General features: G+C 39.3%; 1 protein-coding gene across 1 annotated transcript; it reads left to right on the forward strand.

Moving 5' to 3' along the window:
• The first annotated feature begins 13,585 nt into the window (after nucleotides 1-13,585).
• Nucleotides 13,586-14,215, forward strand: LOC145803808 (uncharacterized). Its single transcript, XM_082897165.1, has one exon. The coding sequence runs from the start codon at nucleotides 13,586-13,588 to the stop codon at nucleotides 14,213-14,215; it is 630 nt and encodes a 209-aa protein (XP_082753291.1).
• Nucleotides 14,216-14,424: the final 209 nt, after the last annotated feature.

Below are 14,424 nucleotides of genomic sequence, written 5' to 3' on the forward strand. Positions count from 1 at the left end.
ATAATAACTCAATCTCTTTTAAAAACACCCTCAAAGAAGTTGCCCGTCACATCTACATCTTGAGGACAAGCGGTAGAGTGTGCCTCTAAAGCCTCTAAGGCTCGAGCATAGCTTGACTCAAGTTAACGCAGAGTTGCCTTTGTCTAATCTATAGAGGTCCGATAAGAGGCGAGCACAAACAAAACTTCTACCTGTTGATTGCCGTTTAAGGCTATATCTAGGCGCTTCCGAAGCCAATATAGATCCACTTGATGACGCTCCATGTCAAATATCCCCTGATATGCTATCTCGACTACTTTCCCGTTAAGGTCACATAGCCGTTGCATATCCAAGCTATATAGGATAGTGGCAAAAGACTTGAGTAAAGCAGTCTGAATGAGTGGGCATTGGCAAGCAAATGAAGCAAAGGTCTCAGGGTAACTCGAATGCACAAGCTATAAAACCGACGCAAACTCATATAACCGATTTCATTTGATAGGATTTAAGGTTTGATTTGATTTGATTTATTAAGAAAAAAAAAAATTAATCCCAATTAATATGAGAAAACACTTGGTTTAATTTGGTGTGTTAGATTACTCACAGCTGGAGTAACCATAGACCACTGTTTGATTTGGTGACAAACTCTCTCTATCTCTTTTCGTTCGATTAGATCAATTTGGTTTCACTCTCGGTTTCGTTCGATCTAGAGCCGGTGGACATAGATCTGTTCCATCAGATATGCTCTCTGGCGACAAACAAAGAGAAGAAGAGATGTAGATCTGCATGGTAAGTTTGCAGGTCAGATCCGTACCATGTGAACTTCAATTTTCGGCGACGGATCTTTCAAGGTGAGGCATCATCTTTGTGAACTCAGGTTATATTACCTTCTGTGTCTCTATTTGTGTTTGGACTTGTTCTTGAACTCTAGTGTCTCTGTTTGTAAACTCTGGTATCCCTTTAATTACACTAGTGGGTTTGGACTTGTTTGTGTCAATATTAAGGTTGGTCTTGTTCTTGGTTTATGATTTGGAGAAGTCAAGAACAGGGAGATATATAGAGCAACTTCGGCCATGGGATGGAGGAAAGAATAGTGTCATACGAGATGGAAAAATGATTCCTAGATGGTAGAGTTAAGGGAGGTTAGAACTCAGTTTTGAGAAGGAAAGAGGGTAGCAATATTGGTGTCCAAAATGATGGATTGTTCACTATTTTTGTGGATAGCATTCCTGAATCAATGGGTTCAAAGAGTTTGTACATCCTGTTTAACAAATTTAAGGGAGTGAAGAATGTGTTCATTTTAATGAAGAGAAGGATAATAACAGGTACAAGATTCAGCTTCATCATATTCGATTGCTCGGAAGCAAAAAAATTGGCTGTTCAAAAGGCAAATGGTTTGTGGGTTGAGGATAAGGAGCTAAAAGTTAAAAATGCAGTGTTCACCAAGCCTCAATTAAAGTACCACTGGCCAGAATCAAGTAAACCTTTGAAGATAGATTTACAAAGGCGGTCTAAGCAAGATATAACAGTGGTTGGAGGTCAAAAATCTTATGCTAAAGCTGTAAAAAGTGGAGTAATTGATAGGAAGAATTATTTAGTGGCTAAAGCTTTTGAGTTAGATAATGAATGGTTCTCTGTGAGTTTGATAGTGAAGCACAAAAACTACTTCTCTTTTTTGGCATTCAGCGACGAATTATGCAAGAAAGGTTTGGGTGAGATATTAGTCAGGAGAGGGGGAGGTAGAAGTGCAGTCTATAGCGATCCTGGGTTTTCCCCTTTATGTATAGTATTCTGGACTTAGGTTCCGTGGTTGAGTGTTGTTGCATTTGTTTCATTTTTATCCTTTAATTCTTTATAGTTGAGTAATAGGATGTGTTGGGCAGGTTTGTAATAGGTTTGATGAGTTTTGAAACAAATGGTTGCTGTCCAGGTTTTGGTGTCTTTGCTCGAGTGAGGACTTTGTCGCTCGAGCGAGCTCTTTGTTTTAGATCCTTCGCTCGAGCCAGGTTTCCTTCGCTCAAGCAAGAGTTGGTTGATGTGTTTGGTGGTTCGAGCGAGAAGTCCTTTGCTCGAGCTTCTGTCTGCATCTGGGTTTGGACCTGAGAGTTGTAATCCTTGGCTCGAGCGAGCTTTCCTTCGCTCGAGCGAGCGAGGACTATGTTTTGGAGTTCTTCGCTCGAGCGAGCTTTTCTTCGCTCAAGCGTGCTTCTGGGTTGCAGACCTGAAGCTTCGAATTGTTGACTCGAGCAAGGCTTTCTTCGCTCGAGCGAGGGTTCTTTGTGTCTGGTCGCTCGAGCGACCAATCCTTCGCTCAAGCAAGCCTGTGTTATATCAGTAGACAGCAGTAGGATTACACTTCACCTTTTCATCCCTTTTGATTTCAAAACCCTAGATTTAGCTCCCTCTCTCTCTACACTTAACTTCTCTCTAGGGTTTCATCTATTTTTAGTGTGTTTCTACCCTAAGTTCTTTGTAAAAAAGGTAGAGGGTGTTGAGAGCTTCCTTTTAATCTGAAAGATAGTGGATTTGGAGCACTTTGGTTTTTTCTCATCTTCTCCTTGGGTCTCTTCATTTTGAGGTAGGGATACCCTACTCCATCTTATGAGTTTTGTCTTTAATTTTGGTCATTTTGATTAATTGGTGATGTTGGGTAATTTTGGAAAAAGTTGGGGTTGTTGAGTAATTTATAAAAGAGGGGTTTTCAAATAATAAAACCCATATATGTGTAAGACATTGAGAAATGGAATTATTGTTGTATTATTGATAAAAATGAACCTTAGGGTTGATATTGTAAATTAGGGGAAAATGCCCTAGTTATGTGATAAATTAATTTGAATAATTAATTTGTGGGAATATGAAATTGAGTTAGAGATTATGAGATTGGAGAATTATAAAGTTGAATGGTGGAGTTGGATAATTTAATCACTCACCAATGAAATTGTTGATATTATATCTGTTGATGCATTTATTATCTGTTTAGAAATAACTGCATTGGGCTATCGGTGGAAGATAGTCTTGATTGTTGTAGACACTACATGTTGATTAGGGAAAATCGAAACTAATCATACTGAATATGTCATTAAATATGACGGTTGAAATAATACATCAAATATGTGTATTGATTGATCCTTGTATATGATAATTGTTTATATACTTGGAATATGTGTATTGTGTGGGAGGAGATAGGGGATGTACTCCATGGTTTGAGGGAAGATAGGGGATGGACTCTCAAACCTGTTTGGGAGGAGATAGGGGATGGACTCCATAGATACAGCAAATACGTGTATCAGATTGAAGTGTTAATACAACAAATATGTGTATTGAATGGAAGTGATAATACAGCGAATATGTGTATTATTTGAAGTATTGGAAGTGTTTTAATAAGAGTTGCGATCGCATTTCAATTGTAAAGTATGGAAATGTTATAACCTGAGATTTAGTCTCACTGAATGATTGGCCAGGTTCTGAGCCATGTTTATGAAATGATTGGGTTAAGTAAGGGAAAGTAGAATGTAACATGGACATGATTGTCATGGGACTGTATAGTGATATAAACTAGTTATTAAGTATTAACCATCTATCAAATGCTATTATTTTAGTCATTGCTTATAATTGGTTTAGAATATCTCTGTTGGGCTGTGGCTCACCCTATATGGGACATCATTTTCAGGTCTAGGTGATATGCCACCTCCAAGGATATAGCTTGGGAGGTTCTGGGAGTTGAAGACTCTTTTTGTTGTTTTGTTATCTTTTGATGTATTACATGTAAATTCAAGCCAAGGGCTTAATATGTATTCGAGTTAGTACTCTCTTCTTGTAACCAAGTGTTGGCTTGGAAAGTTGTAAGCCTGTAGGGCATTTACTTTTGTTGTCAACATGTAATACTTTTGTAATGAATACTATGATAAATGGAAAGATGTTTATTTCTCTTATGTCAATGCATGTCAAGATTGTTAGGTTTTATGTGTTATTTTGAGGGCGTTACACCGTCCTAACCTTCAACTCATCACAAGTTATGAATAAGGGGTATGACCAACAGTAGCGGTGGATCTATGATTGGTGTGTTTCAATAACAAAATGGAGAAAATAGATAAATCTCGATCAGAAGAGATGTGTTTGGCTGTGCTGTTATGGAGTTCTATTTAACTTATGGAATGCTAACACATTCAAAAGCATTGGTAGCTTATGGGGTGAGGTAATCCAGTTTGTTGAAGTTAACAATACAGATTCTCTTGAGTATGGCAAATTCAGATTGATAACAAATAGCATGAAGCCTATAAATGCGGTGATAAGTTTGGAGTACAAAGGAAACACATACCCTGTTAGGATATGTGAAACCTTTGATTTTCATGAAGATGTAGCAATCAAATTTAGTGCAAGGAAAGATCAAATCTCTGTCAATGGGAAAAAAAGAGTTTGGAGACAAAAAATGGTGCTTTCTTCAAATTCAAACAAATCAAATGAGTCATCATCAACTAGCAATCAGTGTATGAAGAGAAATGGTTTTTATGGAGGATTTGTGCTAAACTTGGTGCAAATGAAACCACTGAATTTAAAGAGTGTGCTTGTCCCACAACATAAATATGGGCGTATTCATTCATTATTTTAAAGGTCTAAATCCACTGTTGTAGATCTTGGGGTTCCTATTAGAGAAAATAAGATTGTGCAAGTATCCTATGAGCCAAGTTCACTTTTCTCTCTTGGGCCAAAAGGAGTAGTGGAAGGGGTTGACGTTGTTGAAAAGTCTTCTATTCTGATAGTGAGTAGCAATTCGGTTAAGATTGAAGAATCTTCTAAGAGGCATGAGGGTGGAGGTGTTCATATGGCCTCATATCCCAACAATGCGAGTTATAGGAATAAAGAAAGGAAAAAAGAAGTTACTGAAAGCATCAATGGTACTTCCAAAATTCAAGAGATAGGGTATTGGTTTGAGGTGATTGTTTGTTATGAGGGTCCGAATTGGAAGGGGGTTTTGTTTGGTATGAGGTGTAGATGAATGGACTGTTAAGATTGGTGTTTTGGGTGTTGGGGGTGGTTATTATTTCCTTTGCTTTTTGTTTTGTTCGGTTGGTTTCTCTCCAGCCATGGTATAGTGCTAGTAGATGATTGACTTGCTTTTTGGTCAAAACCTAATTGGAATCGTCTAGTTTGCTTTGATACTTAGGCACTCACCTCCCTTTATTCTTATTTATCTTTGTATTATGTACATTTGATTTTCATCAATAATTTTTCTTTTGCTGATCAAAAAAAATTTGGTGTGTTAGATTGTTCCTTACTCCTATATGATGTTATAGCAAGTACACCCATGTTAATATATTAATTAATTTGAATGATCTCAAAAATTACTCATAGTTACAACTGCTCAAATTCATTGGGGGTTGAGTGAAAATTACTCATAGCATGACCTTGAACAAAGATCCTCAAGTTTAAACAGTCACATACCATTCACATATGTACTCTTTTTTTTTTTATTACGGTAAAGTATAAATATGATTTAATTTTATTTCCTTATGTTACTTAATTTTATGTATGTAAATTTGATTTAAAGAAGAAAAAAAAAAAAAAAAAAAAGGAGGAAAAGATTGGCCAATTTTATTCTCTTTTTTTTTCTCTGTTTTTTTCTTGAACAAAGGTGAAAAGGAGAGAATTCTGTTACAATATAATAAAACTAATAATCTTATATTATTTTTGTGCCAATTTAGCTAATTTATTTAGCATTACAAATGGACAATCTAAATCATTCATTATTAATTGGTGACGATCACGTATCATAATTTTTGACATGTTATATATTTAGATTTTTTTTTTAAAGATTTGAATTAGAAAAATGATTAAACAAACAAAATTTATGGATTATAATGAACATTCTACTAATTTTAAATTTACATTTATCTCTCACTTTGAAAATAAAATTTACAAATAATTTTTCATACTACATACTACCATTTTTATTTTTGTTAATGAAATCAATAAAACCAAAATCTTCAAACTTTCCTAACATATCACAACTGGTGATGAGATGAGTACAGCTGTCCACGCTTATATAAGGCCTCACACTAGGGAATTGATTCTTCTCAACCATTTATTCACTGTCTTCCCAGCCTCTCTCTCTCTCTCTCCGTCTGTGGTGGTTTGAGTCTTTTAATGGGTTTAGCCACGAAGAAAGCAGTGGTTATGTTGTTGATAATGATAATGACGATTAAGGATATTTGTGGTGGTGGTGTTGTGTATAAGGTTGGGGACTCTTCTGGTTGGACCAACAAAGGCCATTTTGATTAGAAGACTTGGTCTTCTTCTAAGAACTTTCTTGTTGGCGACACCATCGGTACGCTTCTCTTCTTCTTCTTCTTCTGTTATCTACTCCACATGTCAATGCATTCTTTAGTTATGCTGTTCAACATATTACATATTACTCTTATTATGCTGTTTGAGAAATTTTCTTTTTTATTTGTATCCTTCTTGACTGCTCAAGTTTTAAACTTTAATGTTTGGTTAGAGATGAAGGTAGCATTCCTCCTAAGTAGCAGAATCTATGTATATCCTCATGCGTTAATCTAAGCACCCATAATTTTTTAGCAGGAAATAAGCCGAGAAAGATTGTGTGCGGTTTAGATTCAATTATAATATTGTGTTCTGCACTTGGATTATATGCTGATTTTTCTGGGTATTTTTTTGGATTTGTAGCATTGTTGTATTCTTGTGGCTTTATATGGCACAAATTCACTATCCATAAATTTTTCTCTCATTTGGAGATTCTTTCTTGATTCAATAATTATGAATGTTTTAAAATAAGAAATTTAAAGTTTTTAACAATATTACAAATTCAGAAAAATTACTTTAAAAAAATAAACAATGATTTACAATCATTGCAGGTATGACTCACGTCTCACTAATTTTACATCTACACCACACATCTACCTTCGAAATAAAATATTTCATGGCGATAGATTTTTGCAAAGATTTTGGAACAAAAAGTGTTTATATAATGCTATTGAATTTATAATGTATGTACTGCTGTATTATTCTTGGCATGTATTATTCTTGGCATGTACACTTCACATATAACAATTCCAAAAAGAAAAAAAAAAATAAAATAAAAGCATTAAAAACATTACTGAAAAGGAAAAGAAAATCTACACGCATAAGGAACGCACCAATCATGAAAGAATCAATTGGCTGGCTTCAAACTTTCCATATCCTCTTATTGACATGCCTTGTTAATGTTCGTACATATAATTAATTCTTTCATTGAAGCTAGATGACACTCATGACCAGCAATTTATTTATTTTTTTTTGTATTAATTTAGTTTTTTATATTTTTTATTTTTCACATTGTATTAATTGAATTCAATTGATGACATTTGTTAAGAAAAAATAGATAGAAATCAAGAGTGAAATAATTCATTTAAAAAGAAATGAACCATTTGAAATTAGACGCCAACTGTTAAATTATTTTAAAGATAGCTAACAGATTGTGCCATAATTTCAATTAATCTTTAAAGTGACTTTTTTAGTAGGACTAAACTTAAAATTAAAAAAATTTAAACTAAATTTGATACAATTAAAATTACAAAAATTAAAATGACATAAGGGTCAAACTACAAAAGGTACGTGCATAATTTGCCATTGATCTAATATTATAAACACAAAACTAGTTACATAAAACAATCATTTCTTGACTATATATATTTTTTTGGTCAATAAAAAAAATTTCATTAAAACATAAAATTAGAGAAACAGGAAAATGGCATGCATTAAGAGAGATTCGGAAAGTACAATTACCCCTACTATTGCTGCTCACATCCATACAACCACCCCTAAGTCTCACGATTTTCTTAAAGCAACAAAACTAAAAAATAAACAGATATCAACAAAAAAAAATAAATAAATAAAAGAAAAAAAGAAAAGAAAAGAAAGTTAAGAAGACTTAACTCCACAGGACACTGCCCCTTCTACAAAAACAACCAAATCGACTCAACATCTTTCCTGACTATATATATCAAATGGTAGGATCTATTATAAAAATACAAGTCACTCAAATTGATTATGTCTCATTTATGTTATTTTATTATTATTATTATTATTATTATTATTATTATTATTATTATTTTGTCTATGAATGATAGTATATAATTGACTCTTGATTTGCATACATTATGTATGTAGTTTTTTAGTACAACAAGCAATCACAAAACGTGGTAAGAGTGACACACAAGAATTTCAATGCATGCAATGCGACGCCAACATACTTGAGGTTCAATGGTGGCAATGACTCGTTCACCATCACCAGGGGTGACCATTTCTACTTTATCTGCAGCCTCCTTGGCCACTGCCAAGCTGGCCAAAAGGTTGACATCCGGGTGTAGAGGGTCAGAAATTAAGCCCCAAATTAAGTATGAACCTAAGTGTTGAGATCACCCCTTTAAGGCGACTAGGAATGACTGAAAGAGCATGGGCTAAAGCCCAGGGGAAATAGGCCGAAGCAGGTCCAACCTGCCAAGGGTCCAAATGGACTCCACGAAGGAAATTGCCTAAATGAAGTTGCAGAGGGAACATATGCAGCGGGAAAGTTACTGAGGCACTTTGCCTTAGCGCCGCAATTCCTAATATCTTCGGTTCCGTCGCCATCCGAAGTTGCTGAGGGAAGGAGGAAAAGCAACTAAGTTACAAAGGCAGTACTTGCACCGCCCAAGTTGCGGAGGCATTTTGTCGGCGCCGCCATCTCTAATATTGTCGGTCCTACTGTCTGAACTCGCCGCGGGAAATGGTTACCGCAGCAACCACAATAACTAAGTTGTAGAGGGAATATCCTACCAAGGTGATAATAGCCATTGAGAGAGGCTTCCCTCTGCGAGTAGAGGCTAATGCTTGGGGCTGATAGCAGGCCCCAAGGCATTACTAGCATAGGGTTGATAGCAGGCCCCCCAAAAGTTTATTAACTTGGCGCTGACAGCAGGTCCCAAGGCTTACTGGTTAAAACTGATAGCAGACCTAGAGATACCAATATATTGCGGCTACCCTGCGAAGATGGGAGTAGGGCAGCCCGAGCGCAAGGGACTCCCTTTTTCCATTCACCCAAGTTATAGACCTGCCTTGGTTGCATAGAGAGGACCAAGAGAGCCCTCCTTAGGCTTGGTGCTAAGGCATAACACGATTGATAGCAGGCTTGACAGTGGCTTTTGCCCTAGGAAGCTGGGCAGTTTGTGGTTAGGTGGCTAAGGGTAGAGGTTTCGTTGAGGTGAACACAAACATAGCCGATAACAGGCTAATGAAATCCCGAGAATGCATGTACTGACCAAATAGAATTGAGAAGGCAAGTGCAGCAGCAAGGTTCACCACTACAAGTGCACTTGTTGAGGTTCAAGCTGAGAAGGCAAGTGCAGAGACAAACACTCCCGCTAAAACTGCACTTGCTAAGGCTCAAAAGGGAGTTGCCGTACCAAACACTCCCATCGCAACTACACTTGTTGATGCTCAAAAAAGTAGTTGCGGAGGCAAACAGATAGTACACAGTACATGCAGAAGGACATGTGGCACCTTCAGCCTAGTGGCTCAAGGAAAAATATTATGTGTGATCCTTAGGGACACCTGTCTTCTCTCTATTTGGCCACTTGGTGTCCTCTTGGTACCAAGGAAAAGCCTGTAAATAAGATCCATTTTCCAAGGTTCAAGAGGAGGAATTTTGGGAACTTAGAGGAGATACTATCTATTTGTGCACTGCCATTGTCTTCTTCTTGAGCTACCTACTTCATCCTCACCCAGTCGCTCACTCTCCAACTTTCCAGACAGTTGCTGCTGCTCATTCTCCTGTCATTCCACCACTCTTGGACCATTAGCATAGTTTTACCTCTCTAATTATCTTCCTAACCTTGAACACCTCTACATTTTCAGCGACTCTACTGGGGAGGCTACTCCATTGATGGTTCATACCTTTAGTGGTTTACACACTTCACTGGAAAAAAATGGCAGAGGATGAAGTTCAACAACCCCCACAGCAACAAGACTCTTCCAATGGTGAGGCAACACATGCAGAGGACCGTGACCACAGTGTTGTAGTTGAGGTAGTCCAGTCACTCTAGGACACGTAGAGGGAGATCCTGGCAGCTTTGCAAACTCTCACTGAGGCTATTATGGCCATGGCGTCTAGACCAGCCGCAACGTAAGCACCTCCACCTGTAACAGTCCCAAGCCCAGTGCCTAACTTGTTCCCTGAGGTTTGGGCTCCAATCCAGGTACCTCTGGCGAACGGTACGGTCACTAGTTCAGCTACCCAGGAGCAGACTGGACCATTCTAGCCCACTCACTTTGTTACTCTAGTCGATGTACAAGCTATGCTCGAGCAAGAACACAGCAAAAAGCAACCACCATCTGTTCCCGACCTAGATGTGAAACCCCCATACTCTCTGGAGATATTGACCATGCCATACCCAACTGGGTATACACTGTCCAAGTTTATTAAGTTTGATGGAAAACAAGGCAATGTCAGAGAACATGTCGTGAGGTTCATTGAAACACTTGTTGTTCATGGCAGTGACTACACTCTGCGCCTTCGGGAGTTCTCCAAATCACTTACTGAAAGGGCTTAGCTGCTGGTATGTGAACTCGGCTCCCAACTCCATCAAGAGTTGGAAGGAGATGGTGAACAAGTTTCACACGAAGTTCTTCCAAGTCCAAGAGAAAGTTACAACCCTCATACTTGGGCGACAAGTCCAGAAAGAAGGCAAAGATATAGTGGACTATGTCGAGCGGTTCCAAGATAAGGCTATTGACTGCCATGAACCAGTGGATGAGGCCTATTTAGTCAGCATATGTGAGGAGGGTGCCATACGCGACTACAAAATTTTTGTTGGTGAACCATAATCTGCCTACCTTTTCAGCCTTGGTTGAGGCAGCTAGGAACCTCAGTACCACTGGTCCTCTGCATAGATCTCATGACAATTACCGCTACTCTCGCAGTAGTAAAGTTGCTGAGGTAACCTCTGCAGGAGGGAGCCGCTCGCAAGGGGAGGTGTCATCCTCTCGAAAGAGGAAGAGTTATGAGGACAGGAATCCATATTCTTGTAGCCTTGAGAATGTTAAGGCCTTGGTTAAAGAATGGGTAGTCGATGGTGAACTTACTTTGCCTCCGATTGATGTTCCTTCAACCAAAAAGGACAAAGACAACCCATATTATTGTATTTATCACAGAACCACCAGACACCCTACTGGAGATTGTTGGACTTTGAAAAGTATCTTCAAGAAGAAAGTAGACACAAATGAGCTGAAGTTCAAAGATGCTGGTAATCGTGACGCAATAAAGGACTCTTATCCTAACCACAAAGAGAAGGGGAAGAATGTACATATGATTGGGTACCTTGGGCCCGTGTGCGATCAAGTGCACATGGTGTCCTACAATGATGAGTTAGAAGAAATCGCTAGCGGCTAGCTCCCAGAGACAGTACCTATAGAGGCAAAATTCACAGAGGATACTCATGCTCAGGCCTTACAAAACTCTGTTAAGTTTTGCACCTTCTTTGAACAGCTGGGGCTGAGCCAAGTTGCCAGGTTGGATGCAACAACGACCCTCATTTACATTTTCAAAGTGCACCATGCCGAAGTTGTTGAGGCGAAGGAGTATATGCCTCGGCATATCTAGGAAAATTATGGGGCTATTACTTTCTCAAAAGTAGACAGAGCATACCCGTTTCCTCATAACCGTCCTCTTTTTGTCACAGCTTACATCAATGATGTAGAGTTCAAGCATGCTTTCCTCAATGGTGGGGCGTCCACAAACATCATCACTACTGACACCTTTGCAATGGCTGGTATTTCAGAGTCCAAGACGGTTCGCTAACCCATCACCGTGACGGGTTTTGGTGGTGAGAAAAAATTTACTAAGGGCCATGTTGTCATGGACTAAGCAGTTGGTGAGATCCGTTCCCCAACTAAGTTCCATATGATTGAAGCAGACACAAATTACCATATGATACTTGGCAGAGCTTGGATGCACCGATATGGGGCTATCTCGTAAAGTTATCACCAATGCGTGAAGGCAAAGTTGGAAAAGCGCACAGTAACCATAAATGCATCTGAAAAGCCATTCGGAGTGGAGGAGGGGCACTATTCGGATATAGTTTTCTTTACTGAGTTGTCAATGAATGAAACTCCAAGGACTAGTAAAGTTGCAGGGGTAAAATTGCAGAAGTGGAAAGACATTTGGGATGTAGAGGTTGCTCCCGAAAGTAGTGGGCAGAAGAGGAGTAGCATGTCCACAAGTCCTCTGCCCAAGATTGTTAAGGTGCGCGAGGACGGCAAGACAGTTTACTACCTATGACGGTCTTGGGGGCCAGACTTCATACCTTAGGAGGATGGCCTAGAGACGAATAAACGTGACGGTGATGAGTTCGAAGAAGGGTTGGTGGAGACGCTTGAGCCCGCCCTTAAATGCATGCAAGATAGACCCGAACCACAGTAGGAGGTACTTGTTGAGGTCAACCTTAGCGACTTACCTAGGCAAAGCAAGCTCGTGTTTATCAGCAATACAATGGCTTCAATCGCTAAGGCAGAATTGATAACACTACTGAAATGGTACGGTGACGTCTTTGTTTGGACATACGATGAGATGCCTGGTCTTGACCCATCCCTTGTCACTCATCATCTGGACATTTTTCCCAACTCTAAGCCAATCAGGCAGCATGCTCGAAAGTATCACCCTGATCTTGAAGCAAAGATTAAGGCAAAGGTAGAAAAGTTACAGAGGGCCAAGTTCATTAAGCCTATATAGTACCCAACCAGGCTAGCAAATATTGTGCCTGTGAAGAAGTAGAATGGCCTGATCAGGGTTTGCGTAGACTTTCGCGACATGAATAAGGCCTGCCTGAAAGATGAGTTTCCATTGCCCCATGTTGACACACTTGTCGATTCTACTGTGGGCCATCAGATGTTTTCCTTCATGGATGGGTTCAGTGGTTATAACCAGATCAAAATGGCATTAGAAGATGTAGAAAAAATGACTTTCAGAATGCCCTTAGGAATTTTTTTCTATACGGTGATGCCCTTCGGTTTGAAAAATGCGGGGGCAACTTACCAACGGGCTATGACTGCTGTGTTCCATGACATGTTATATCATGAAGTGGAAGTATATGTGGATGATCTGGTGGTCAAGTCTACTAAGGCAAACCGACACCTCTGCGACTTGGAAAAAGTTTTTAAGCATTGCCGCAAATTCTGCCTAAAGATGAACTCTCTCAAGTGTGCCTTCGGAGTTACCGCTAGCAAGTTCCTTGGCTTTCTTGTATACCAGCGGGGAATTCAAATAGATGGGGATAAGATCAAGTCAATCATGGAGATGCCACAACCACACTGCCAAAAAGCCTTGAAGAAATTCCTAGGCAAAGTGTCATTCCTCATGAGGTTCATTCCAGCCCTTGCGGAGATAACCTTTTCCTTTAGGACACTACTGAAAGGGAATCACAAGTTTGAATGGTTGCAAGAACACCAACAGGCATTTGATATAGTGAAGAAAACCCTTATCTCTCCACTTACAATGATTGCCTCATAACTCAAAAAGCCTCTGCTACTGTACCTAACCTCTACACCTCAGCTTATTGGAGCTCTACTTGTCCAAGACATGGATAGCATTGAGAAGCCAGTCTATTACATCAGTTGCAAAGTCAATGGTGCCAAGTCGCCATATACCCCAATTGAGAGGCAATGTTTAGCCTTAATCTTCACAGCTCAGAAGTTGCGCCACTATTTTTTTACACACCCGATCCAGGTTGTGACCCGGAGTGATCCATTCTGTTACTTGTTGAGCAAGCCCTCTCTGACAGAAAAAATGGCAAGATGGCTTTTGGCTTTAGCAGAATATGACATAAGTTGTGTTATTCCCAAGGCTATTAAGAGCCAAGCACTTGCAGACTTATTGGCCCAATTTCCATCTGGTGAACATGAACCTGCAGAGGTACCTCTACCAGGTGAGGTCCATGTCTCAGCAGCTGTAGTTGAGACTTATTGGGACTTAAAATTTGATGGAGCTTCCGGAGCTGGGAAGGGTGGAGATGGCATAACACTAACCAGTCAAGAAGGAGAGAAGTTTCATCTATCATATAAGCTTGACTTTGAATGTTCAAACAACGAGGCTGAATATGAGTCGTTAATACTGGGTCTAGTTGCTGCCCAAAAGAAGGGCCTCCGCAAGTTAAAAATTTGGGGCGACTCCAAGCTAGTTGTCAAGCAAACAATAGGTGATTTCGCCTGAAAGGAGCCCCTGTTGGCCCCATATCGCACCGTAGTTCAAAGGTTGCTCACTCAGTTTGATGATGTCCAAATCTAGCATACCCCTCAAACACACAATCGTTTCCCCAATGCCTTGGCTACATTGTGGGCAAAGGTGAATGTACCAGATGATAGTATAGCCATCATCATCGAGAAAAGAACAACACCAATAGTGTTTGCCAAAGAACATAC

The sequence above is a fragment of the Camellia sinensis genome, chromosome 12 (assembly GCF_055761805.1).
Source record: "Camellia sinensis isolate YWXY chromosome 12, ASM5576180v1, whole genome shotgun sequence".
NCBI classification, from domain to species: Eukaryota; Viridiplantae; Streptophyta; class Magnoliopsida; order Ericales; family Theaceae; genus Camellia; species Camellia sinensis.